This window comes from Chelonia mydas, chromosome 4, assembly GCF_015237465.2.
Source record: "Chelonia mydas isolate rCheMyd1 chromosome 4, rCheMyd1.pri.v2, whole genome shotgun sequence".
Classification (NCBI taxonomy): Eukaryota; Metazoa; Chordata; order Testudines; family Cheloniidae; genus Chelonia; species Chelonia mydas.
This window is the reverse complement of record NC_057852.1, coordinates 9,399,801-9,427,034: the sequence shown is the minus strand read 5'-3', so window position 1 is coordinate 9,427,034 and position 27,234 is coordinate 9,399,801. Positions and strand designations below refer to the sequence as shown.

Genomic DNA, 27,234 nt, shown 5'->3' with positions numbered 1-27,234 from the left:
TTCATGATAACACTATTTGAACTAATTTAGTTGATTAGGTAATAGGTGTAAATCATTGCAGCTCCACAGGCTGAGGGTGATGGTTTCTTTGGGCCAGATTTTCAAACGGACTCAGCAACTCCTGTTGTTCTCAATTAGAGAGGAGATTTTCAAAGATTAGGAGCACAAATCACTCAGGGGAAGAAGTCTCCCCCCCATGTGTCTAAATGGGAACTGAGCTCTTTTGAAAATCTGATCCTTCATATTTCTTCCCTTCTGGCCTTTCACATTCAGTCCACCTTTCGCCTGGCTGGGTTGTCCACCTAGGCTGTCTTCTCACTATGGTCCTTATTCCATAGCATTGAGCACCTCACAGAGTTTTAATGTCATAACATACCTGTGAGGTGGGGCAGTATTTTCAAGTTTTATACATGGGGATCTGAGAATAAGATCCAGTTTTGTAAAGGTAATTAAGCATTGCTGTGCTCAACATTGCAATGCCTAATGGATTTAGAAACCTACATCTCATTTTTCAAAAGTGATTTAAGCACTTAGGAGTCTAAATGCCATAGACTGTCAGTGGGATATTGGCTCCTGAAGGTCTAAACCCCTTTTGAAAATGAGAGTTAGGCTCCTAAATCAGTTAGATTTTGCAACACGGAGCACAGCAGGGCCTAAAACCTTCAAAAATCTGTTACATGCAGTGTTACTGTAGCCGGGTTGGTCCCAGGATATTAGCAAGACAAGGAGGGTGAGATAATATCTTTTATTGGACCAACTTCTGTTGGTGAGAGAGACAAGCTTTCGAGCTCACACAGAGCTCTCCTTCAGGGGTGAAAGAAGACCCGAAGAGCTCTGTAAACTTGAAAGCTTGTCTCTCTCACCAACAGAAGTTGGTCCAATAAAAGACATTACCTCACCCACCTTGTCTCTTTAAAAATCTGTCCCTAAATGATTGGCCCGAGTCACACAGGGGGTCTGTGGCGGTGCAAGGGACTGAACCCAGATCTACTAACTCAATTCTAACACTCTAGCCACTGTCTCCAGCCAGCACTTATATAGCCTATAAGTCTGTATATCATTTTAGCTGAACAACACCCCATGGTTTTGAATGTAATAAGGAAAGTTATGTGTGTACCATATTCTTCTTAAATAATGCAATGTAACATTTTTCCGGTAATGCTTACCTGCCTTGCATTTCAAGATACAAAGTATTAAAAAAGTGTTCAGGTATTGATTTTTGCATGAAAATCGGTTTTCTTCGACAGTGTTCTCCAGTGTGAGTAAAGTCAGCACAAGAGACAAACTTAGTGTTATCCTCAACCATCTCTACTTGTGCCATTTACATTTTAATTTATGTTTACAGTTAAATTGCCAGGAGTAAGGACTTATATTGACCCACATACCTATGAAGACCCCAATCAAGCCGTCCATGAATTTGCCAAGGAAATTGAAGCTTCATGCATAACAATTGAAAGAGTTATCGGAGCTGGTATGGAGCTATGTTTAATGACCATCTTCTAACTGCCATTAACATCCTGGAGGAGCTTATCGCATTGCTGTTCAAAATCACAGAACAGGCCGGTCAAATATTTGTATTGTGTGTGCCCATTGTGAGTGGTTACCTTAGTATACTGTACGTGTGAGACCACTACTGGAATACCATGTCCAGTTCTGTGGTCCATGCTTTAAAAAGGTTGTTGAAAAATGGGAACGGGTTCAGAGAAGAACTCTGAGAATGAATTGTGGTGTAGGAAACACACCTTCCAATGTTGTCTGCCGCATTGCTATAGGCATATTGATCCCAGGATATGAGAGAGACAAGACAGGTGAGGTGGTTTTGGGTTTTTTTCCTATCATTTTTTATGTGAGTTCATCTGAGAGCATAGTGATAGAAAAGACAAAGATGCCCTATCACCCGCGGGCAAACACTTTTCACAAAGCTCCATATCTTATATTTCAGTACACATCTTCAAAGGAAACCTGCACAACATCTCAAAAAGACAGTCCTGGGAACTTAATTTCATAACTCTGCTAGACACCAAAGACCACGAACTTAACAAGGACACTGGTTTTATGTCTCTTGACCACAATTTTTAGCACACCAGACTGCCCGCTACCCTTAACTGCCCACTTCAAACCTTTTATATATAACAATCTAACCCTCAATTGTCCACTTCCTTTCAGGTGACCACCTACAGCATGTTACCCCTTATGCTTAACAATCTATTCCACGTTGTATTTAGCTCAGACATTCTGATTTCCTTCCCCAGACCTGAAGATCTCAGTGTAGCACTAAAGCTGTACTTTCCACCAAGAGAAGTTGGTCCATTAAAAGATAGTACCTGACTTCAACTGCCTTGTCACACACCTTATAATGAAGACTAAAGGAGCTCTGTCTATTTAACTTACCAGAGACAGGGTTCAGAGGTGACTTGATCATGGTCTATAATTACCTACATAGGAAGATCATAGAATCATAGGACTGGAAGGGACTTTGAGAGGTCATCTAGTCCAGGCCCCTGCATTCCTGGCAGGACTAAGTATTATCTAGACCATCCCTGACAGGTGTTTGTCTAACCTGCTCTTAAAAATCTTCAGTGATGGAGATTCCACAACCTCCCTAGGCAATTTATTCCAGTGATGTCTGATACTAGAGGGTTCTTTAACAGACAAAGGGATAACCTGATCCGATGGCTGGAAGTTGAAGTTAGGAAAATTCAATCTGGAAATAAGGCAGCTTTTAAAGTGTGCGGGTCATTAACCATTGAAACAACTTACCTAGGAGTACGGTCGATTCTCCATCACTTGGAGTCTGTGAAATGAGGTTGGGTGTCTAAAGAAATACTCTTGTTCAGCCACAAGATTCTGGCCTCTATAACAATCTCTAGTGCATGAAATTCTATGGCTTGTGTTACACAGGAGGTCAGACTAGATAATTGTAGTCGTCCCTTGTAAGTTATCCTTGTTTATCATTAACCGTCATTTATTGTTACTAATATACTGAAATGTCCATCAGTGTGCAAGGTGTTTTTCAGACATACAGTAATTATTTACTTTGTTCTCTTCAGGTGAATTTGGGGAAGTTTGTAGTGGGCGTCTGAAACTGCCTGGAAAACGCGAGTTTCCAGTGGCCATAAAAACCCTCAAAGTGGGCTACACTGAAAAACAAAGACGAGATTTCCTGGGGGAAGCAAGCATCATGGGACAGTTTGACCATCCCAACATCATTCACTTGGAAGGTGTTGTCACAAAAAGTACGTACCCACTGCTGTAAACTTCCGCTCATTGATGAAGCAGATAGGTCAATATTAGCTATAATCCCCGGGAGTCAGGAGAACTTGTTCAACTTTAAAATAAAGGTCGCTAAACTTGTCATCTCTCACAAAAACGGCCAGGAAGGAACATTGTAGTTACTAAAACTACAAACTAAAAAATTCACAGGTACTGTACACACACGATGAAAGGTACTCCCTATCCTGAAGAGTTTACAAGCTATTTAGAGAAGACAAAAGCATAAGGAGGTGAAGTGACTTGCCCAAGGTCATCCAGCCAGTTAGTGACCAGAGCTGGGAAAAGAACCCAGGTCTTCTAAGTTGTAGTATTACAATAAAGTTATCACGATTGGATTGGCCGGGTTACCCAGAACATGAAGGGATGGTGCCATGCTCCGCCTTTCCCTTCCTTCCTCCCACTCTGTTGTGATGCAGTTAAATAATGCAGCAAGTTCCCAGCCTGCAATGCTGTGAGTAAACTTATTTTTGTAGCACTGCATGGCCCCTTTACTGGGGATAAAAGATGCAAGTCGGAGCTCTGGTGGCAGGGGAGTGGGGCAGAAGCACATCTGAACAGGGTAGGACTATGAATAACCTATACTAATGGCCTGTCTACATTATAATCAGAACCGTAGCACTGGAGCTGGGGCAGCATGAGCAGCAGTACAGGCTGGTCACTCCAATACATACCCAGGGTCCCAGGTGGGCTTGTACAATCTGTGCTACGACCTGGCTTCAGTGCTGTTGTTACTCAAGCTAGCTACACAGGTACTGCACTTCAGCCACTGAGTCTCTTGGGCTTCTGGTCTGTTGTGAACTGACTCCACTTGTATTAAGGCCTTAGCGAAGGTCCTTTCTGGATTTGTCTTGTCCTTGCCACTATTCCTGCAACTATTCAGGAGAGAGTGGAATATTTTACAGGCATAGTTTTTGATTCAGTGCCCTTGGCTCACCTGTAATCAAACTTCAAACTAAAAGAACTAGAGTTGCCCTGCCTTAGGTTAACAGTCTGTTTCTTTAAGAAGAGGGAAGGATCCTGAAAGAAGTAGCTCTGAATAACCTAATGAAATTCTGGATCAGCTGTTGCGTTCTACATTCCAAGTCCCCTTTCCCTTGGTAACTTCATACTCACTGTTGGTGTAAGCCTGTTTGTTCACTGCAGTTGAAATTTAATATATATAGTCTCTTCGGGTCCCAAACCCCAACATTTTCAAGGGCTGGAGGAAAAATAATTAAATTTAAATTCAAAATCAAAATGTAATCTAAATTTAAGTAATGTAAAATCGTTTTTACCTTCACTTTCAATAGTCCATCCAAACTTGTAGCCACTGAGCCCTTTCTTGGGTCAGATCTTTATCAGGCTAAAACTCCATTTTTAAAGAAAACCAAATCTCTAAATATAAACAACAAACACCAACAAAGTCCTGGATTATTTACCTAATTAGCACACAGTCAACTGAAAAATAGAGTGAATTCTGGATAATAAATATGGGGAGAGTTTTCAGACATGCCTAAGGGATTTAGGAGCCCGAGCCTTATTGGAAGTCAGTGAGAGGTTTGTGGCCCTGAATCCCATAGGTGCCTAGCTAAATCAATGGAGTGACATTTTACCCTGTGGAAATGCAAGGGAAGCAGGAGGAATGGTTCGGGTGTTAGCCTGGGACTGGGAGGACCTGCATTCCATTCTGTGTTCCATCAAGGCTTTCTGTGTGACCTTGCATAAGTCACTTCGTTTCTCTGAGCCTCCGTTTCTCATCAGTAAAAATTCTCTGAAGGATGTTACATTAGTTCAGAGACTTGGGTTCAATTTCCTACTTTGCCACAGGCTTCTCATTTCGTCTCTCGGTGCCACAAACAGACATGTCTGCTTCACAAAGCTGATCAGGTCCAGAGCTACATTCATGCCCCTTTTCACTGATCTACCAGTCTATGCTTGACGTCTGTGTAAATGACATTCACGCCCACTTCAAGTCCCCTTCCTACTGCCCAAACGGAGCCGTAGTGCAAATAAGAATCAGGCCAGTTGATCAGGAAAGCCAACACTTGTTGAATCTCACTCTGTTTGTAACTTTAGTTTCATGCTGGCTGGTATGATGCTAATTTATTCTTCAGTTTCTCTCAATTTGCAGCAGACTGATAATGAAACATAAGTGCTAGGAAGTCTTCTGATTGAGACTGAAGTTGGGAGCGTGAAGCAGTACTCCTAAGGGTGGTGTCAGATTGAGCTGCCATCCTTCCTCTAACACGGCTTGTTAATGTAAGGGATAAGGGACCCAACTTTACAGTCCCTTGCAATCTGTCCTTAAACGGGGCACACCATAAATGCAGTGATGTCTGCAGAGATTTTATGACCGATGACTGACAAGCCTGTCTTTTACCTTCAATTACTCATTTATGATGCACAGAGACATCTTGGTATAATGCACGCACACACGGGCTTTGGGGAGTTTCAAGGGCTCTTTTTATTTAAAAGACTGGCTTTTTCACATTAAAAACCAACAACCTTTCAAAGAATAGCAGAATGGGAATATACCAAGCCCTGAGCAACCCTTAACTTTTCTGGAAGAAAGAAACCCCAGGCCTGGTCCCGCAAGGTGCTGAGTACTTCCTCTATAGGGGCTGTGCTCTGCCAGCTCTTCCTTGTATGGGAGGAAAGGGCAATCTACACTCTTCTGGGCAAAAAAAGCTGCCCCACTCCTACAGAAGAAGTAGGAGAGCAGTGCAGAAATCCAGTTAAGTTTCTTACAGCTGTTTCCAGCAGATGCTGCTATGTCACCCGTGGTACTGATTTAAAGGAGAACAGGCTCAGATCTACACAGGGACTTATGCATTGTAGAACTTCCCTCATAACCCTTAGCCCAGTGGCTAGGGTACATGCCTGGGATGTAGTGGACCCATTTCAATTCCCCACTCTGCCTGATGAGGAGAAGGGACTTGCACAGACATGCCCGCTCTCTGAGGTGAGTGCTCTGCCTATGGGATATTATGATATGGGACTCCCTCAATCTCTCTTGTTCAAGCTGTCCCACTTTAATGAAATAATAATTGGGCCAGAGGACAATTGAGTACTCACTGAGAGGTAATCATTTATCGTTCTACTTCAGGGAAGGCAGACCTGCCAGGTCAGAGTTTCTCCCCACAAACAGTCTTAGGGCTTTGTAGAGAACTTTGACTTGGGGAAGCCGAACGGGGCCGGTGAATAGGGAGGCACAGAGCTCTGTTCCAAGTTCCATCACAAACTTCCTATGTGATGTTGGGCAAGTCACTTCCCCTATCGATACCTCAGATTCCCCCTCTTGCACATGGAGATTACAATACACGCCCTCCTTCCTGAAGCACCTAAGATTGACAGAGGACAAACACCAAATGTGGTTATAATGGCAATAGCGACATCACTGTTGAGGGAGCGGCGGTGGCAAAGGGTTGATGGTTCAGGTACTAAAATGCTATTAAAAGAGCTGAGTTCTGATCCAAATTTTGCCACTGATCATCCAGTGACCACACCTCTGTTTCCACTCCTGTCCTTATTTGTTTAGATTATAAGATCTTTTGTGGCAGAGACTATGTTTGTACGGGGCCCTGATCTCATGTAGATCTCTGAGCTGCCACAGTAATATGAATAATAATACAGCTGCCAAGTCTTTAACTCGTACAAGGGGGTAACTCCAATGCTCATTAAGAAATTAAAGAAATGCAAACCCACAATGCTCCAGGGTTGTATCTGCACGGCACTCAGTGTTTTGATTGATGAATACACAATTATGTTTATTTACATAGATTATTAAACATAAATTAGTCAAACAATTAACATGACAGGAATGTACAAAGATTAAGATCAACTTAAACAGCAAAATAGGAAATTATTTTAAGAGCAGTTACCTTTATAATCATGTTATGACATGCAGCAGCTTTAGCTGATCATTTCTACGCGAGTCATTGTAATGCAGTTTAGAAATAATTGATGGTTTCTCTTTTGTCTGTGCTTCATGCTAGTTAATGGAAATTGATTTAAATAAAAAATAATGTACATGTTTTTTATAAGATTTCATTGAATTTACAAGGCCTGGAGCAAGCCACACTAATTATTGCTATGTCGTTGTGGCAAGCTAGCGAGAAATTAGATATAAAAACTGAGCAAAAACTATATATAATTACCATTAAAATGACTCGGGCATGAAAATTAATCAAATGGAGTTGGAAAAACATTCTTATTCCTACCAACTGTTGGAGGCCAGTCTTTTTTGAACTTTTGTTTGGATCACCTTTTTTCTTACTCCCTGAATTAGGCCATCTTTTCAGTATACACATCTGGAGAAAATCCTTCCTTTTTCTGTTACCGTATTCAGTAGAGAGTATACTTAATATCCACAGCCAAATTCTGGCTCTAATTGCAACTCCAGCAGGGTTCCTGGGTGTAATTGGGAGCACTTCTTTTTGAACATAGAACCTGGTGTACTGAGTCAGCTTGTCCATCCTCTAGTCTAATGCACATGGTCCATCTACTTCAGTATTTTGTCTTTAACGGTGGGCAGCACCTGGTACTTCAGGGGAAGGTGCAAAAAACAAACAAGCAAACAAAAAACCCTTAGCAGGCAGTTCTGATGATCTGCCTCCACTAGTTAGGGATTGGTTTAAACCCTAAAGCGTAGGGTCTTCACTTCCAAAGTAAATTTTTTAAAATGTGGTTGCTATTTTAACTCTGGATATTGTTGTTATCCACAGCGGTGTCTAATCCTTCTTTGAATCCTAAGTTCCTGGCATCAAAAACATCCTGTGGCAATGAATTCCATAGGCTAAAAATTAAAAAAAAATACTATCTGAAAACAAAGAGCAACGAGCATTCCACATACTCACCAGTCATGTTTTTCCCACTGATTATTGCCTTCACCCAGCGCACTGTTCCACCTGGGCAAAAGGGCTGGACCATAGCACTCAGCTCTCTGAACTCACAACACTCATGATGAAGCACAAATCATCGGGCCAAGTTTGTCCCACCAGCATCACTGGAATTATACCTGGAATGAATATCGCCCGTTTGTACAAGAGGTCACGTCGTTTAGACCCCATGTAGTACATTTTCGCATCGGTGTGTGTGATGACATTCCTTCGCACAGCCCTGTTTTGGAGCTTGAAGAGGGTTTGGGGGTTGTGATTGGAAGTTCTACTTCCTCCCTTTTGTGCCAGTTTTGGTAGGTCTTTGCACAGGTTCTTCATTACCTCATACAGTTCAACATCCGCAAGAGTGGCCACTCTGCTTCCTTCTCCTCCTCCCTCTACTTAGCTCCCCACAATGGTTGGGAAGCTTCATCTGGTGCAATGGAACCTGGGTTCCTTTGGGCACAGCATGTTTCATGGGCTTTCAGCTCACCCAAGGAGAAAAGACAAAGTTGGTGGTTAAGGCCCTGGGCTGGACACATGATCTGGTTCTATTTCTGGCCCTTCTCCTGAATCCCTGTACGGCCGTATCACCTGACCTCCCTGTGACTCAGTTCCCATCTCTAATATGAGGATAACAATATTTCCTTTACCCCACCCATTGCAAGTCTTGCCTATTTAGATTGGAAGCTCTTTGGGGCAGGGACTGTCTCTCGTGTATCTGTACACGTTTGTGGCTGACAGATGGGTTCAACATGGCTGTGTGTGCACATTGCGAACCAGACTGGACAAACTCTGGGGGTTTTCTTTTAGATGAATTGCAGCTAATAAACTTGCGATCTTCCTTTTTTCAGGTAAGCCAGTAATGATAGTGACAGAGTACATGGAGAATGGCTCTCTTGACACATTTTTAAAGGTAAGATTCAAAATACTCAGATGGTTTTTCTTGGAGGACAGTGGGGTCTCCTGTAAAGGTCATTCCCCCGGGAAATACTGTGAAGTGCTGGTGGAGTTACAGCTCCCCAAGTCCTAGCTCCATCTACCACAATACAAATATATAAAATAATAAATAATATACAAAGCATTCTTTTCCTTTCTGTGAGGAGCGCTGCATCAAAAAGCACTGGTTTTCATGCCTTCCTTTACACAACTGCAGTTTGGCATCAAATCTCCAAATGACCCTGCGGAGTAAAGATTTACATGTGTTTTGATGGCACTTTGTCAGTAGTGAGGTTTAGATCACATGGGCAGGACACACGGGGGGGGGGGGTGTTGCATGTGACCAGTGTTGTTTACAACCTTGACTCAGAGGGATAGTTATCCGTGGGGTTTTTACATATGTAACCCTTCTGCCAGGCGAAGCCAGCAGCAAGCAAGGCCGGTTCAATATCTAGGGGCTCCTTTTCAACCATACAACACAGAACCGGCTCGAGCCCCCACCGAGTGACCTGGGAAAATTACACAGCACCCCTGAGTGCCTCTGAGAGGCAATACTTCCCCACTCGCAAGCACAGAATCTATGTGTAGAAAAGAAGCTTTCAGTGAAAGGAGAGAAGTCACCCAACATTAATTAGGGAAAATGCCACAAGCAGAATTCATAAACATATAACTGTGCGCAGGACACCCGCCCCAGAGTGCCTGGGGCAATGCCTTCCGCCTCATGTTCTTGAGTTCTACAACCAAAAGTCCCTTTACTGTGCCCGCCTCTGCTCCCTCACCAGACCCCACTCACAGTGGTTGTCCTTGGTCAGTGAGGACCCAGGGTTCAGAGGTGCATCTGTGTGAGTTCACCTCCCACCCGGGGAAGAGGGCACCTTGCTTGCTCTGCCATCTGAGCACTTGCTCTGCCCGGCTGCCCTGTCAGCCACTCATTCCGCGGGCAACCCTGCCAGCTGCTCATTCCACTGGCCACCTTGGCAGCCACTCACTCCACTGGCCACCATGCCAGCGACTGGCCACCATGCTCGCCGCTCTCGTGGGCTGCTCCTGCCGGCCGCTCCTGCTGCCCGCCCTTCAGTCAGGCAAATTCTGTTGCTACCTGCCTCTCTACTGTGACCTCTGCAGGTTAGTCTCTTAGGACATGTCTTCATTAACAACGGTAAAGTGCTGGCCGTGGCAGTGCTTTAACGTGGCTTGTGTAGTCACGGCGCAGCACTGGGAGAGAGCTCTCCCAGCGCTATAAAAAACCACCTCCACGAGGGACGTAGCTACCAGCGCTGGGAGTGAGACTCCCGGCGCTCGTGCACTGTCTACACTGGCACGTTACAGCGCCGAAACTTGCAGCGCTCAGGGGGGTGTTTTTTCACACCCCTCAGCGAGACAGTTGCAGCGCTGTAAAGTGCCAGTGTAGACAAGCCCTTCATGATTTTCAGCTCTTAGCATGCTGGGCAGACACACAGTCCTACCACAACTGATTTCAGCTCTGATTGAGCATTTAAAATAACAAATTGCTCCTAATGAAGCCTATTTAGCCCTTTCTTTGAACAGTGGGGAGGAACAGGTTAACCGCTTAGTGAGAGTCCACATCTCCTGGCTGGGACACCTGTCCCCATCCCACTTACTTTCACAGGGGTTTGGCATTTGAGCCCCTGGCTTAACGAGGTCTTTTCAGCTAAGGGTAGTCCCCTCATTTGGGACAGGCTAAGCACAGTTCTGCTCCCCTTTATTCATACAGTAATGACAGCACCATTGATAACAGCATTTCCTTACCCCTGCATTCAGTAGTAAAGTGATTTGTAACCCAACACCAGCCAAAGTTGATTACTTTGAGCACCACAGCTGTCTGCTGGATATCTGAGCAGAGTAGGTGTGTTCATGTAAATACAGTTGCTCCTGAAGTCTCTCCCCCTCCTAGCGAGCTGTCAGGGGAGAATTCATTCTGACCCTGCTTACGTCTACATACATATGTGTGTACGCTATAAGTGGTTCATTAGGTAATTCCCTAATCATGAGTTAACAGATCTGTTGTCTCAGCTTAGTCTCTAGAGAACACTGTTCCAAACAATGACACCTTCAGGAGCCTCTGGGCCAGAGCATCATGGTCATTAATTATGAATTCCCCTATTTGCCTTTGCATGAGCCTTGCCCCTGACCCTGTTATTTGTGCATGTGTGTAACTCAGGGTGCGGAGAACGCTGCACACTGTGATTGAAATCCCCCCTTATCTTTGCAGAAGAACGACGGGCAGTTCACTGTCATTCAGCTGGTTGGGATGCTGAGGGGCATCGCATCAGGGATGAAGTACCTATCAGACATGGGTTATGTACATAGAGACCTTGCTGCCAGAAACATCCTCATCAACAGCAATTTAGTGTGCAAAGTGTCTGACTTTGGGCTGTCCAGAGTCCTAGAAGATGACCCTGAAGCAGCATACACAACAAGGGTAGGTTCTGGGGACACTGGACCATTGAATTAAAGGAAATGATGGAGACGGCCAAGTGGCACTTTCAAAAGTGCTCACACTCACAGTTGGAGCCAGATTTTGAAAAGGGCTAAGTGTCTATCAGTTGTCATTTCGCTTAGGTGCCTACATTGGCCCTGAGCGCTTTTGAAATCTGGCAGTATATGTAGGGGCCTAAGCAGGAGCTGTTGGGTGCCGAGCTCTTTTGAAAATGGGGCTCTACGTTGTCAAAAAAACAAAGCTGCACACAGAAGAGGGTGGATGTGGAGAGAATCTGTCTGACAGCTCAATCCTGGGCAGACTTCAGTTGACTTATTCTGTTTTGTAACAGAAAATGCACCCAGTAGCTGGAGGTGGCATAACTTTGCATCGGAGTGAGAAATGAGGTAATGCAGCTGAGATTTTTTTTCAAAATAGAAGTCTAACACTAGGCTCTTAAATCCCTGTTTTGGCAACTAAGTTAACTGCCTGATTTTCAAAAGTACCCAGCACCCCGGTTGTTCCTGTGGTCTTCAGGGTGGACTGCTGGGTGGTCAACACTTGTGAAATATCAGGCTGCTTATTGAGATACCTAAATATGGACTTAGAAGCCTAAAATTAAGCTCCTTTTTGGCCCTTGCCTGTTGAATATAGTTGGAATATAGTCTGACCTGAAAAGGGAAGTGATACAGAGCCAAAAGGGAGTGAAAAAGGGTGTGAACGAAGCCCATCCATATTGCTCCTTTCTCCAGAGTAAAAATCCAAGTTGGGATTCTGTGGTTAAAACATGGGCAGGTCCTAGGCGCAGGAGGCAGGTGGCCAATCCATGTGATTGACAGGCTAAGAGTGCTGCATATCCCACGTTTCGAGGGGTCCAGAGTAGAATTGCTCATTGAGACAGAACTTGTTAGAGGCAGGCAGCTCGAACCCAGGCAACAAAAATCAAGGGCAGACCCTTGCAGACCACCAAAAGAAATCCCACAGAGAGTCATGCAAACAGGCTAGGGCCTCCATAAGCTCTGATACAGGGAGACCTATTTATCATATCTATCATAATATATTAATATGCACAGTCAGTATTGAAAATGTACCGGAAACATTGTGAGAATGAGACCTTTTGTAATAGTGATAGCTGGATGAAATCCTCTTATCATAGGTTCAGTTCATATTTATCAACATATCCGTGTACTTTTTTTTACACATGTGATTAAAGAATCATTTTGTAAGGAACACACATTCACCATCTGTGCTCAGAACCCTCCAGTAACTCAGAGCCACCACCTTATCTGGAGATTTCACCCTGGAAAAATGTTTCAGGAGTTGGCAACTGGAGTCTACCTGTACATTGGAGGATCAGAACCTATTGAGGCATATAAGGGTTTCTTTATTTGGCCAGATCTTCATCTGGGATAAACAGATATGATATGCTGAGTGCTGCTCGCTAAGAATCTGGCCCCCACTGGCTTACGGTTTGAACCAATAATGCTTCACTGAAGAAAACTTGTGAGAATAAGGTTTTCTGAAAATATACCCCAAATTTTACTGTTTTTGCAGAGGTAAAAATTGTTTGGAGGGATTCCCTGAATATCCCCCAGCCTTGCAGGTAGCTCATTCCTGGGAGCAAGGGCCTTCAAAGGGGGGCATATTTTGATAGAATTCAAGGAAAACAATTCTTTAAACCCTGACTAAAATCCTCTTTTTTATCCTGGAAATTTTAGGGATGATTTATATTATTATGATTAAAGTATTATAATTTGCATAAAGTTAAACATCAAAAAATTAGAGAGCAGGGAGAAAACCCTAAATCTGAAATCCCTAGATATATGCAGGGAGATGTTACTTATGCAAGAAATATTACAAAAAATCAATAACAATCAAAGAGAGAAGGAATCGTTGTTGTTTTTGTCACTCATCTGGTCTCCCCATCTCTTGTGTAGGCCTCTGTCCTGCAATCAAGTTTGCATAGGCTGACCTTGCATTCATGTGGAACCTTGTCGATTTCAGTGGCCCACCTACCCAGATCTAACTTCAGGATTGGGGTCAAAGATCTGTAGAATAAAATCCAGCCTCCTGCCCTGTAATTTGCATGAGGTTCACATTACGCCAGAGTCACCTAGAGCTTTTAAGGTGTTTGTTCCTTCCCCATTTGCTGTCAGAGACTCTTGAAAGTTCACTGTATTGATTGCTTGAATGCTTGGCTTTTCCCCCTACCAACCAGCGCAACATAAGGGAGACGTGGATGCTAAACGTGTTCCAGCATTGAAATGGAATTTAAACAACAACTCGTCAGGTCAGCCAGTTTGTAGTCAGCTACAAATGCTTATGGGCTGAGATAATATAGAGAGGGCCCTCATGCTGCCAAACAGATTTACTTTAAAATTCTACATCTCTTTCCAGCATCATTCAGGAACAGGAAAAATCTCCCTTGATGCTCTAAGAAATGTTTTTCTCTCCCCACCCGTTCTTTTGTTTTTTGTTTTTCACACCAGGGAGGGAAAATCCCGATCAGATGGACAGCCCCAGAAGCCATCGCCTTCCGCAAATTCACCTCGGCCAGCGACGTCTGGAGCTATGGGATAGTGATGTGGGAAGTAGTGTCTTATGGAGAGAGACCCTACTGGGAGATGACCAATCAAGATGTAAGTACTTGCCAAAGCCACTGTATGACAAGTCCCTTGCTATCCGAGACAGAACTGGCACAGTGCTTTCAGTCTGAAAGTGACAGCTGCTTTTAAAAAGCCCAGTGAAAGGATTTTCTTTGCCCCTGAAATTTCTTTTATTGAATGCCCTTTTATGCAGCAGCTCAAAACAAGCTTTGCACAAAGAGAAGTAAGTCTGCATGGAGTAAAGACTGTCTCCCTTGACAGATTACTGTAATGCCACTGTTGTGGTTATTATCAGAGTCCATCAGTATTATGTTTAAAGATGAAGGTCTGCCAAAGGATGCATATTGATAAATGACATAATTTCAGCTACACTTACAAACTCATCCAGTCAACCGTAGCTAAAGCCCTTTGCTTTCCATTTTTATTTCATTTAAAATTTACTGGGAATTTATCAGTGTTTATTATAAAAATTAAAAAATGAGTAAAAATCAGTACAAAAAACTAACTTCACAGTTTTCTGGGTAAATACTTGAGGTTAATATTGGGGACAGGAGGAGAGGAAAAAAGCAACAAATAGATAAAAGTAAGAGTATTTGAAATAAAAGCAGTGTAAGCTGTGGTTTATTTCATGAACTGTACATATAGATATGCATATGTATCTTCTACTACCTTGCCTTACTTTGGCAGCCAGCTCACATTGACACTTGGACTAATTTATTAGTAACATAAACACATTTACCTAATGTCATGTATCGGATTTTCTTAACATAATCCATATTTCCATATACTTGAATGGTCCAAAATTTGCGTGAAAAATCAGTAAAAACTTGCTATCTCTTGTAAGACCTGGGGAATTTTCAGTAAAAACTGAAAACAAAGTTACCTAAGTATAGCTTAATTTTCGAGATCCATCTATATTAGTAAGTACTCGCTTCCTTGAGGGAAAGGGAGGTGATGCGGTGTAATGGATAGGGCTCTTAACCTAGATTCTCTTCCTGCCTTTGCCATTGACCGTGAGCATGACACTTCATCTCTCTTTCCCCTTCGACTCTTTGTCTTGTCTGCTTTGAAGAGCTTGCAGTCTAAATAAGGATGGTCTCTTATCATATGTAGGTACAGTGCCTAGTAGAGTGGGGCCAAACACTCTTTGCTAGGGCTATACATGCTATTTAGATTGCAAGCTCTTTGGAGCAGGCCCTGTCTGTGTGTTCAGTTTGTACAGCGCCTAGCACAATAGAGTACTGGTCCATGGCTGGATTCCTAGGCACTAGGGTAATACAAATAAATAATAATAATGGAACAGAGGCTTGGGCCCATCAGGTGCTGAGCATCCACCAAGAATGCTCAGTATCCTGCAAGGTTGTGCTTTAAATCAATGTACCATCAGACTGGCATATTTTAGTCACTGCAGAACATATGCGAGCTGTAGCACCATAAATGTATTCCTGTGGTGAGAGAGATGAATAAAACTAAAGCAAACAAAATGTTTCAGTTAAATGCTGCAAACTCAAGTCCTCTCGTTTTCAGCAAGTTCAAAGAAAAACCCAGAGATATCAATCCAAGGGACCAATCCAACTCTTGTTTAAGTCAAGGAAACTTGAATGAAGGGGAGTTGCATCAGGTCCAAGGGGGTTACCTTGTTTCTCTTTTACCACAATAGTTTGCCTGTGTAATACAGCTTTTTTTTATTCTAAAGTAACTCAAACCACTCTGCAAACTTGGGGCCAGAGTCAGGACCCCTGCCTCCGTCAGGGTGAAGAGAGCCAGAACAAGGCCTGCCTGTCACATCAGTCCCACTGTGAGCGTGTGTATGTATTTCTCTGGCAGCTGGAAGCATGTGTGCTGTCGTGTCAATAAGAACAGCGGGCTTCCACAGGCTGGTCAAAACACAAGGTGCTACCAGGGACTAAGAAGTTTTAAGCAAAATTTGTCCTTTCACCCCATTGGTGCTGGGGTTCGAGCCAGCCCCTCCACCCCTGGAGTGAAGGGTATTCCCTCCCCACCTTCGGGTGGCACAGCTGAAGTGCTGATGAACCCTGTCCCTCCCTGTATCCCAGGTTCCAGTTCCAGCCCCAGCCTCTATACCAGGGATCGGCAACCTTTGGCCCGCGGCCCGCCAGGGTAAGCCCCCTGGCAGGCTGGGACAGTTTGTTTACCTGCTGCGTCCGCCAGTTTGGCCGATCGCAGCTCCCACTGGCCGCGGTTCGCTGCTCCAGGCCAATGGGGGCTGCGGCAAGCGGCGCAAGCCGAGGGACATACTGGCCACCGCTTCCCGCAGCCCCCATTGGCCTAGGACAGCGAACCTGCGGCTGCAGCAGGTAAAGAAACCGTCCCGGCCCGCCAGGGGGCTTAACCTGGCAGGCCGCATGCCAAAGATTGCCGATCCCTCTTCTATACTTACCACCCTGGCTTTCCCACAGAACATTTTTCCCAGCTCCCTTTCAGCTGGGATCCCAGCAACAGGACTTCTCTTGTCCTGCTTGCCTTCACACTCAGCAGCCCACAGACAACAGCAGCAGCTGCTCCCCTCAGCACACAGAGGACTGTATGTAGCCTGCGGCTCCCAAAAGCCCTTGCTTGCTCTCCGCCAGATGCCTTAACTTAGTCAGGTGCTCTCCCTCAGGACTACAAAGCACCCTGAATGCCTGGCCTTAAAGGAGCTCATACCTCACCACAGTAATTCAGGCCAGGTTATACCCTGAAGGGGCCTGCACACCCTGGGTTTTGATTGTGCATTGACTCCATTGAGGCATCTGGCTGGGAGTGAGCAGGGGCTTCTGGGAGAAGCATGAAGATCTCTGTTCTGTGGGGAGCAGCTGCGGTCGGGGGCCTCCTCTGCGTGGGAATGCATTCAGCGTGCAGATCAGACAGTGGGTGAGGTCCCCAGGTGATGCAAATCAGCCTAGCTTTATTGACTTCCTGGGTGCTATGCTGCTATAACACCCCGGAGTTGATCCAGTCCACAGTGAATGGCGGGGGGCAGGGTGGTATTCAGTGAAGATTAAAAAATAATGTAATAAAATATAGTCCTGTGCAATTAATCAATGTGATGGATAGAGAGAATATAAATTTAATTTTCATTGGGGAAATAAATGATTTTATATTGTGAAGTGTCAGCAGCAATTCTGCTGTGTGCTGCTGTCCTCTTCGGCCTCAGTAAGTTGTTGAAGAATAAGTTGGTGCATCCTGCCTCACTCTCTGCACACGCTCCAGACCGCACATTGAACCAAGCCGGGGTTCTGCGTAAGTAAGAGCATGCGGCCAAGCGATTAATGACTGTAGGGTAAGGCATAGGCACTAAGGGGCCTTTCATGTGCTTCACTTAAGCTTCCGTTCTCAAAGGGGCTCAGAACCCCCAAGCGGAGACAGATTTCCACAGGGGCCCAGCTCCCATTTAGGTGTGTAGCTAAAGGGGGGGGGGGGGACGGTTTTTCAAGATGGTTCCACACCCGTCATTATCCTTCAGGGGAGCTGCTTTGGAAAATTTGGCCACGTTACTTAGGTGCCTAACTGAGAGCTGAGCTTTTGTTAAAATCTGGCCCGACGTGACTCTCACTATGGGCAAGACTGAGTAATGACTGGTCACTAGAATACCAGACCATTTCTCATAATTCTGCTGGTGGGCTGCTTTCTTAGGGTTTGAGATTGTCTCACGAGTTAGATGTTTGGCTTTTTTCTGACACGTGATTTTCAGTCAATAGCAAATTCCCATTTCCTTGCATAGAGAGCGGAACGAATAGGGTTCAAAGCTGCCTGCACCGCATTAATTTTAATGGGACTGTATTACTTTTAAGGCCAGTATTGTAAGAAACGCTGGGTCCCATCCTCCCTCCACGCCAGGATAATCGCTGTAGGGGAGAGAGAAGTCCGGGAAACATAATTCATAGAGTTCCTTTTGAATTCTGCCCTGGTCTGAATCCTATAGCCCAGGAAGAAGCTGCACTCCATTCATCCACAGATCCTCCAAGATACACATGGGTCCCAGGGGCCTGCAGGAGGCATTCATTCCAATTCCCCTTGCCTACTCTTTGCTGCCCGGTTCCTACATATCCCTGCACAGTACCGAATGCAAGAGTGAGGCATAAAAGGCAGTCCTAAAGGGGGCTTCACAACGTGGAAGAAAAATACAGCTCCTCTGGCTCTAGGAACTTTGTGAGACAGGTTGGGAAGACTCTAGCAGAGACAAGCAGGCATTTTATCACTGCCCCTTTCTACCGGCTCCACCTCTGCAGAGAGACTTCTGGGATGAAGGGTGCATGTCAGATGGGCAAAACTCCCCTTCTCCATGGCAGCAACCTCCCCCCAGCACAGAGAGGGGAGCAGGAGACCCGATGTTTAAAAGAAAATGGTCTTGTCCATTTGGCGTTAGCAGTTACCTTGACTGTAAAAGTTCCTTTGGAGACTCCTGCTTCTCCCTTATTTTATCTAGTGCCTCTTTCGCCATAAGCAACTGTGTGATCACCTGCTGCACAGAACAATCTTATCTGTCCTCCCTGCTCAGCTGTAACATTCAAGCAAAGAATCACAGTATCTTACCACCACAAATAGCAAAAAGAGCAGAGAAAACATTCAAGTAGGCAGACAGTTGTGTGCTATTTTGCTGACTCAGAGCAACTATGACCCTCAGTCTCTCTATCTCAGTTGCTACCTTACTTAAAAGAGGTTTACTATGAAGAACATAAGAACGGACATAATGGGTCAGACCAAAGGTCCATCTAGCCCAATATCCTGTCTTCCAACAGTGGCCAATGCCAGGTGCCCCAGAGGGAATGAACAGAACAGTAATCATCAAGTGATCCATTCCCTGTCGTTCATTCCCAGCTTCTGGCAAACAGAGGTTAGGGCCACCATCCCTGCCCATCCTGGCTAATAGCCATTGATGGACCTATCCTCCATGAACATATCTAGTTCTTTTTTGAACCCTGTTATAGTGTTGGCTGTGGGGCTGGAGCACCCACGGGGAAAAATTAGTGGGTGCTCTGCACCGACCGACAGCCAAGCTCCCCTCCCCACCTCCTCCTCTGCCTCCTCCTCTGAGCGTGCCACATCCTCGCTCCTCCGCCTACTTCCCAGCGCTGCCCGCCCGGCCGCCGCCAAACAGCTGTTTGGCCACTCCGGGAGGGGAGGGGAGGAGTTGGAACATGGCGCGCTCAGGGGAAGAGGTGGGGTTGGGACAGGGATTTGGGGAAGGAGTCGGAATAGGGTCAGGGAGGGGCAGAGTTGGGGCGGGGAATTTGGGGAAGGGGTTGGAATGGGGGCAGGGCAGGGGTGGGACGGGATGGGACCTCATGGAAGGGGTGGAGTTGGGGCAGGAGCAGAGGAGGATTGAGCACCCACCGGCGGGAGCAGAAGTCGGCCCCTGTGGTTCCATAGGTTTTCTGTGCTCTGTATGAAAAATACTTTGTTTTGTTTGTTTTAAACCTGCTGTGTATTAATTTGGTGACCCCTAGTTCTTGTGTTATGAGAAGGAGTAAATAACACATCCTTATTTACTTTCTCCACATGAGTCATGATTTTATAGACCTCTATCATATCCCCTCTTAGTTGTCTCTTAAGATGCTACATACACCTACCAGGGGATTATCCCAATCTAATACAGAAACTTTCAGCCATGCCCAATGCAGAGAATGCAGAAATTTGGTCCCAAGTTTGTCTCTTCTGCCATTGCAGTAAGCAGATCTAACTGGCTTTAATACAAATGCACTGGGATGACACAGATGTTAGGTAAATGCCAAGGTATGAACTAGGATTCAATATGGAGTCAGCAAGATAACACTCCACCGCCAGAGGAATCCCTCTTGTGGATAGTGAGCATTTCAGACATGGACATTTTCTAGAACCCTTTATTAAAAAAAAGAGAAAATTAATTTAGCTACATCCTTCTGGACATTGAATGAATTTCACAAATGCATCTTGGAAAAGATGTGCGTGAGTCTGGGTCTTCAAAACATTCAGATTAGAGAATTAATAAGAGATTTAGCTCTTGAAATTAGCATTGGTTCCTGTCCAAGCTTTGCTTAGATTACCTCTGCGCCTATATTGCATATACTTGGCAACTGAATGGATCATAGTAAGCAAACAAATTTAACTCAAGGGTGTTTCCCACTGTGGTATGTGACTATTCCCAGAGTGTTTTCTGCCTTCTCTCTTCCATATACTCAACTCCCACCGCTGATGGCCAAAAAGTCAGAGATCGCTGACATTGATGGTAGATGTTATGTGGTAAACCATGGTGCTCTGATTGCATGGATTTCAACTCGTGAAAGCGTTCCCATCATTCTTACTCGGTGTATGACTTATAATTACAGACAGTTAAAACACATTGTTCGAAAATATAGCCAGCGGTTAGCAAAATTGTTCTCCTAATTGTAATTCAGTTTGTTTTTTTCCATGTTCACAGCAATATAGACAGACTCAATATGGACAGTCACTGTTATTCAGAAGGCTACAAATCAAGTGTTTAAATCAAAATTGGATGTCTTTCTAAAAACAATGCTCTAGGTCAACCACAAGATGTGGACTTGATGCACAAATTGTTGGGTGGAATTCTCTGGCCTGTGCTATGCAGGTTGTCAGACTAAATGAGTGTAGTGGTTGCTTCTGGTTTAAAATTAGTGAAACCATTGGGTTAGATATATTACCTGCGTTTACTAGCACAAGCCAGACCACTTCATTCTCCACCAGGCAGCCCTGAGCCAGCTGGCATTGCTCCGTTAATGGACAGCAATGATTACAGGGTGGCTTAGGGCCCTCAAGTCTTCTCCCAGCCCAAATGTTTGGCCCATCAAATCTTCTAAGGGTGAATGTGTTAGTGAACAAAATGGTGTCATGCCACCATACTGTGGTTGCTTCCAGGGCCTTGCTAGCTGCTGCTGCTTCTTTCTCACACTGGATTCCTGAGAACATCTGCACATGAAAAAGACATGCCGCAGCATCTTGGCATCTTGCAGTGTTTTGATACCACTTACATGGTATTGCCAGAATGGACAACGTCCTTTAAATTGCGTTTGCTTTATTGATGTTAGTGCCAGGAATATAAAATGTACCTAGCCTCACTGCAGATGTGGTTCAGAGGTATTCTGTACTGGTTCCAGCTTGTCCGCTACACATCTTGCTGCCATGTTCTTTCTGGTGTATCTTGGAGGAGGAGCCCTCTGTGTTATAAATACACATGCAGGTACAGTACTTAGGCACCACATGATCCTTTGCCCATGCCACATGGGATGATTTTATTCAACGGTTGCAAATTTGGTCTCAAGGAGAGACTAGAAACATGACACAAAAAGCAGAGAATCTGGATAACAGAAGTAGGTCGGGCCTATTTATTGTGCTGTGAACAAAACCATCGTCATAGAACAAGACCACTCGTTAATTCTGGCCTAAATTGGATAGAAGAACCATGGGCTTTCTCCAATGGCTATTAGGTCTTCCCATTGAGATCAGAGGGCTTTGGATGTGGCTTCATTTGGGCTCAAAAGGTCTACTTGACGTAGACACTAGGGCTGGATTTTCAGAAGTGCTCCGTACCCAGCAGCACCCAATGAAAATACAGTGCAATTTCAATGAAAATGAAAAACCATGTAATTTTGTTCACTAGGGCATGTGTTCTTAGAAGACTTGATAGCCCCAAATTTGGGGCTGGTAGAAGCTTTGATGGCCTCATTCCCCTCCTGGGTCAGTGCTGTTAATGAAAGGGGTGATTCCAATTGGTGCAGGACTAGGACTGGCTGGAATACAAGAATTCCATTTCCTGAAACAATCTGAGGTTTCAGATTTGTTTCTGTTCTGATGTGGACCAAATCCAAGACATTTCAAAAATGTTCATGAAATAACAAGAGAGAGAGTCCCAGAATCCCAGTGGTTAGAGCAGGGGTCTCAAACGTGCGATGCGGCCCACGGAGTTATTTCCTGCAGCCTGCCATAGGTGTCAACTCCACCAGCAACCAAGCTCCCCTCCTCCCCCCAGGCATGCCAAGTTACCGCTCCTCCACCTACCTCCCAGCTGTTTGCTGGTGCTTAGGACTTTCCAGGAGGGAGGGGGGAGGAGCGGCGATGCAGTACGCTCAGGGGAGGAGGCAGAGAATAGGTGGGGCCAGGAATTTGGGGAAGGGGTTGGAATAGGGACAGGGAGGGGGCAGAGACTTTGGGAAGGGGCAGGGCAGGGGCGGGAAGAGGCAGGGCAGGAGCGGAGCCTCATGGAAGGGTTGGAGTAGGGGCGGGGCTGGGGGGGTTAACCAAAATAATTCTAAAAGTAAATGTGCGTTTTGTCATTTGAGTGAGGTGCATTACTGAATGTTTATATTTTATTAAACCCCTCTTCGCATTACAGTTTTTAAAAAGTTAATACGTTGACTTTTAATAGCATACTATATTACTCTTCATTTTTTTCATTTTTGACTATACTTTTGTTTTGTTGTACGAAAAGGTGTCAGTGATGCGGCCCTCGGGCCAATGTACTAGTCCTCAGGTGGCCCTCGTGGTGATCCCTGGCTTAGAGCAACTGGAGCGTGGGAGAGCTATGTTCAAGGCCCTGGTCTGGATTAACAAGAGCAGGGACTTGTAGCTGGATCTCTAACATCTAAGCTATTCTGAAAGTCTTTTCCCTTCTCTCTCTGGTTTTACCAGAAATTCCATGCTGGACATGAGAAACCTTCCTGACAAAACTCATGTTGAAATTGATACGTTTCTGCAAAAAGTTTTGGTCTCGACAGCATTTTCCCATGAAAAATCATTTAGTCAAAAAGTTACCAACCAGCTCTAGACAGGACTCCGTGGTGGAGGGTGATGTGAGATGACTTGTATCAGTAAACTCAGGTAGTATATCTGCCCTGCATTTGGTAACCTTCTTAATAATAATGATTGCCTGTAGTGAGTCTGCTTGACTGCCTTTACCATGGATGAACACAATCTGGATTAAGATTACAAGAACAATTTTGCTAACTACTGACTGTATTTGAAAACAATGGTGTTAGATGGCTGTAATTCTAAGTCATGCAGGGGCATTAAAATGACAGAGATTCATTTGCAAGGTATTCTTTGAAATCCACGCCATCAGAGCACCATGGTTTATCACGTAATATTCACCATCAGTGGCAGCAACCTCCAACTGGATTGAGTCAGCAGGACTAGGAGCACAGAGTATGCAGCAAGGGGTGTTAAGACTATCTCGGAATAGTCACATACCGTATGTGCCTAAATAAAAGATGAACTCTTCTGAAAATCCAGTGATTGATTTAGGTACCTAATTAGGAGCTGCTGGGTCTGACCTCTTTTAAAAATCTACCTTACATATTTCAATTAACAAATGCCCCAAAATGATGAAAATTAATTATTTTGTAATCAAAATAGATTATTTTCTGTCTTCAATTAAAAAAAAAAGAAAAGGTCTCTCCTGCAGTCAGTGTGTGTTGTTATCATGTCTTTTCACTCGAAAGGAAACAAGAAAGCACATGTTTGTAACTGTTATTTTAGATACAGAGCCATGTTATGAAAATATCATTTCTTTCTACCTTTGCATTTAAAAATCAATGGATTTTAATCCTACTCTGCTTTTATTGGCCATGTCCCACCATGCAGGCATTTTCATTTCCTGGTAGAAATTTGTACACAATAACAAATGACTAGACCCCAACATTGTTGAATGATGTATGAGATGGCCATGCTGTCTCAGCCTTGAATCCATCCATCATTTAGCATTCAAAGTCTGGTTTGAAATAAAGGTGGACTTTTATTGTTGCAAAACAAATGTGTGGTCCAGCGCATGCCTTGAAATTAAAAATATATATATGTTCTTTTCCGAGAAATTGCTAAAAAGAGCATATGCTGCGGTTCTCAGAATTCAAGGACAGATAAACATGAAGTATTACAGATTCTCAACTGGTGTAAACTGGGGTAGGTCCATTGACTTTGACAATGCTTTTGCCTGACTTCACTGGAATTCTGGCAATGTACACCAGCTGAATCTCAGGCCTATAGACAAACAGAGCTATGGCAATTTATGCTAGCGGAGGATCTGGCCCATTGACTTCAGTGATTCTATGGCAGTTTACACCAGCTGAGGATCTTCATCAAATTTCTTTCAGTTAATGGAAATTATTTTTTCAACCCCTCCTTTCCTGATTATTAAAGATACCGGGGACAGTGACATGTTTGACAGAGATATGCGGTGCGTTTCAGGAAGAAACGATGGATGAATTGATGGGCATGAAGCGTTTTAGTTCAAACGATTTGCAGTTGGCACAAGAAAACCACCCGCCCTCTTGTTTTGTCTCCCCTAGGTGATAAAAGCTGTGGAGGAGGGCTATCGTTTGCCAAGTCCCATGGACTGCCCGGCTGCTCTTTACCAGCTAATGCTCGACTGCTGGCAGAAAGATCGGAACAGCAGGCCCAAGTTTGACGAAATTGTCAGCATGTTGGACAAGCTCATCCGTAACCCGAGCAGCTTGAAGACACTGGTTAATGCGTCGAACAGGTATAAATCCAGGCCAGTTCCATTTCTCCATGCATGATTCATGTCATAATACCCTGATATTGAAATAGCTCTCACTCTCTGATCTGTGCAGACCCTGGAGGATGTACCACAAGCTTCATTGTGTCCAGAATAGTTTTCCCAAATCATCTCTTTCTGTTTAAATTGGCAGATACATGAGCAATTCAGTCACGTTATAAATGCATCCATACTGAAATGATCATGACCTGTCTTGGAGAAGCTTGAGTTGCAGCTATGTTTATAGCTACGCAATGGAGTTACTTGTGATTTACACCCAGGGAAAGGGAGAGCAGGATTTGGCCTGCAAAGTATATAAGAAACATCACTCAAATGATCTCTCTGTTGACTTTATCCTGGTAATATGAATAGGAAAGAAATCCTTTAGGGCAAATTCTGGGGACTAGTAAAACCAGATGCATTCCTACTCTGATATAACCTACCACAATCATTCGGAAGTCCATTAGTGTTTTCCTCCATTTCTAACAGATTTTCTAACATTAACAAATCCATGTGGTTTCCAAAAAAAAGTGCACAATTTTCTAAAATACATTAATAGCCAGTATGCAATATATTAGTATGAAACATGATAAGTGCAAGCCTACAATTAAGGCTGACATGGTCGGAAATAGAAGTATAAATATTTTGGTAAATTCCTGCCAGCCAGTCATCTCAGATAACAACTTTACCACCATGGCAGAAGCCTGGGAAGAATAACTTTTTATTATGGGTGCATAATATTTTTCCTCTGCAGCCTTATATTACTTCTTAATTATACTGCTACACTGATTTACACCAGCTGAGGATTTGGCCCTGGCTTTATAGGAGTTGAATTTTCCTCAGGGGGAGGAAATTATACAAGTATTTGTATTGACGAGACTAACTTTAGCAACAGTCTAGAAATGAGCAACATGTTGGGAATGGTTCAGTTGGCAGTGGAGCCCAGCTCCTAACAGTTAGACACAGAACTCCGGGAGTTAGGTTTCTAAATACGTTTGAGCATATGGACCTATGAGGCAACATTTGTTTATTGGGGTACTGTAGTGAAGCGATGACCCACTGGTGCAGCGCCTCCTGCTGGAGGACTCAGGAATTAGCTCTTCCAGCCCAGAGTGCCCTCTGCAGGCCAGTGTCTCACCTGCAGCTGGCCCCCACGTCCCTCCCAGACCCTGGTGCCCCTTTACCTTGGGGTGCTGCCCCCTGGCAGTGCCCCCACACTCTGGGTCTCACCACCCAGGGGGACCCCAACCCTCTATTCCCACCTTGCCTCAGTGGCTACTGCCAGTCACCATCTAGCCCCCACTCTGGGGCAGACTGCAGTCTGTAATGGCCACTTACCATTAGCAAGGGGGTCAGACCAACTGCCTCTGCCTATTCCCAGGCTGCCCCTCTGCAGCCCCAGTACCTTTGTAGTCCTTCACCAAGGCCTGCAGGCTGGAGGTTTACCAGGCTGGAGCTCCCCAGCTCCCTTGCCCTTCCCCAACACTGCTCTACTTCAGGTACCTTCCTCTCAGACAGCTATCCCTTCCCTCCCTAGGGCTAGAGTGAGACTTCTCTTGCTTCTGGCCCACAGCCCTCTTAAAAGGGCCAGTTGGGCCCTGATTGAAAAGGCCACAGCTGTGGTCAGCTACTCACTCAGCTTCCCCAGCTGTTCTCACACTTCTTCCCCCAGCCGCAGCCCTCTCCAGAGCTGCTTTTACTATTGGCTCCGCAGGGCAGCCCTCTCCCAGGGTTGTTTTAACCCCTTCAGGGCGAGAGCGGGGTGACCACCCCACCTCCGGTACATGCCATTTTGAAATACAAAGTAGGCATGATTCTTCAGGCTACTTTCCATGCATCATTAACTTTCCGAGGAAGCCATTGAAGAATGAATCTTATTAGCAATCAGTTGTAATGTCATTCCTAGCACATCTGCATAAAAAAGGTTTATGGTAGCATAAAATGTGGAACACTTCTCTTTCATTTTCAGTTTGGAATAATCATCTGGGGGCATGTTGTGTAGTGGTTCATGCACTGTCCTATCAGAGTGTACTAAAGAAAGTAAAAATTGTTAGTAAACCATTTCTTTTAGGTGCTAAGCACTTTGCTGATATGTTCATGCATTTACAGTTTCAAGCAATTCCTAATGTCTACTAATGTGAGTATTGCCAAAGAGAATGGCATATCCATAACAGAACATTACTGAATCAACCCTTAGTTAAATTCAATTCAGAATTAAAGGATGTTTTCAAACATAACATATTCTGTATTAAAAATTTCCCATTAATACAAATACCAGAGGACACAGTGACATTACAATGTGTGCACAGCAGTAGATACCTCATGGCATTAGTACTGAGAATCCAGTTTTTTGTTCTGATTAGTAAGGAAGCCTGAATCCCTTCTGTATTTAAAATCTTATGTGAAAGCATTATGCTATTGTTACTGGCAATATTTACATTTTATTGGACCCTTCAGTATAGCCATTAAATAAACAAATAGTACTAATGTGATCATAAAATATATGAAGATTCCTGAAGTGCTAAATAATATAATATCCTGGATGTTCTTCCAGTCAGGTATACCTGAATTAAATGTACATATTCAGGGCTCAACCGTGCAAATGTTTATACCTGTGGATAGCATTCCACACAG

The 27,234-nt window shown here is 44.4% G+C and overlaps 1 protein-coding gene across 14 annotated transcripts in view; it reads left to right on the top strand.

Annotated features, from left to right (window-relative positions):
* EPHA5 (EPH receptor A5) overlaps positions 1–27,234 on the top strand; it is a 378,282-nt gene that overhangs the window by 275,849 nt on the left and 75,199 nt on the right. For all 14 annotated transcript variants that reach the window (XM_043545438.1, XM_037896588.2, XM_037896586.2 and 11 more), the window contains 6 exons: positions 1,346–1,471; positions 3,051–3,236; positions 8,984–9,045; positions 11,302–11,511; positions 13,998–14,147; positions 24,392–24,585. In XM_043545438.1, coding sequence (XP_043401373.1) covers positions 1,346–1,471; positions 3,051–3,236; positions 8,984–9,045; positions 11,302–11,511; positions 13,998–14,147; positions 24,392–24,585 — 928 coding nt within the window. The remainder of the gene's footprint in view (positions 1–1,345; positions 1,472–3,050; positions 3,237–8,983; positions 9,046–11,301; positions 11,512–13,997; positions 14,148–24,391; positions 24,586–27,234) is intronic.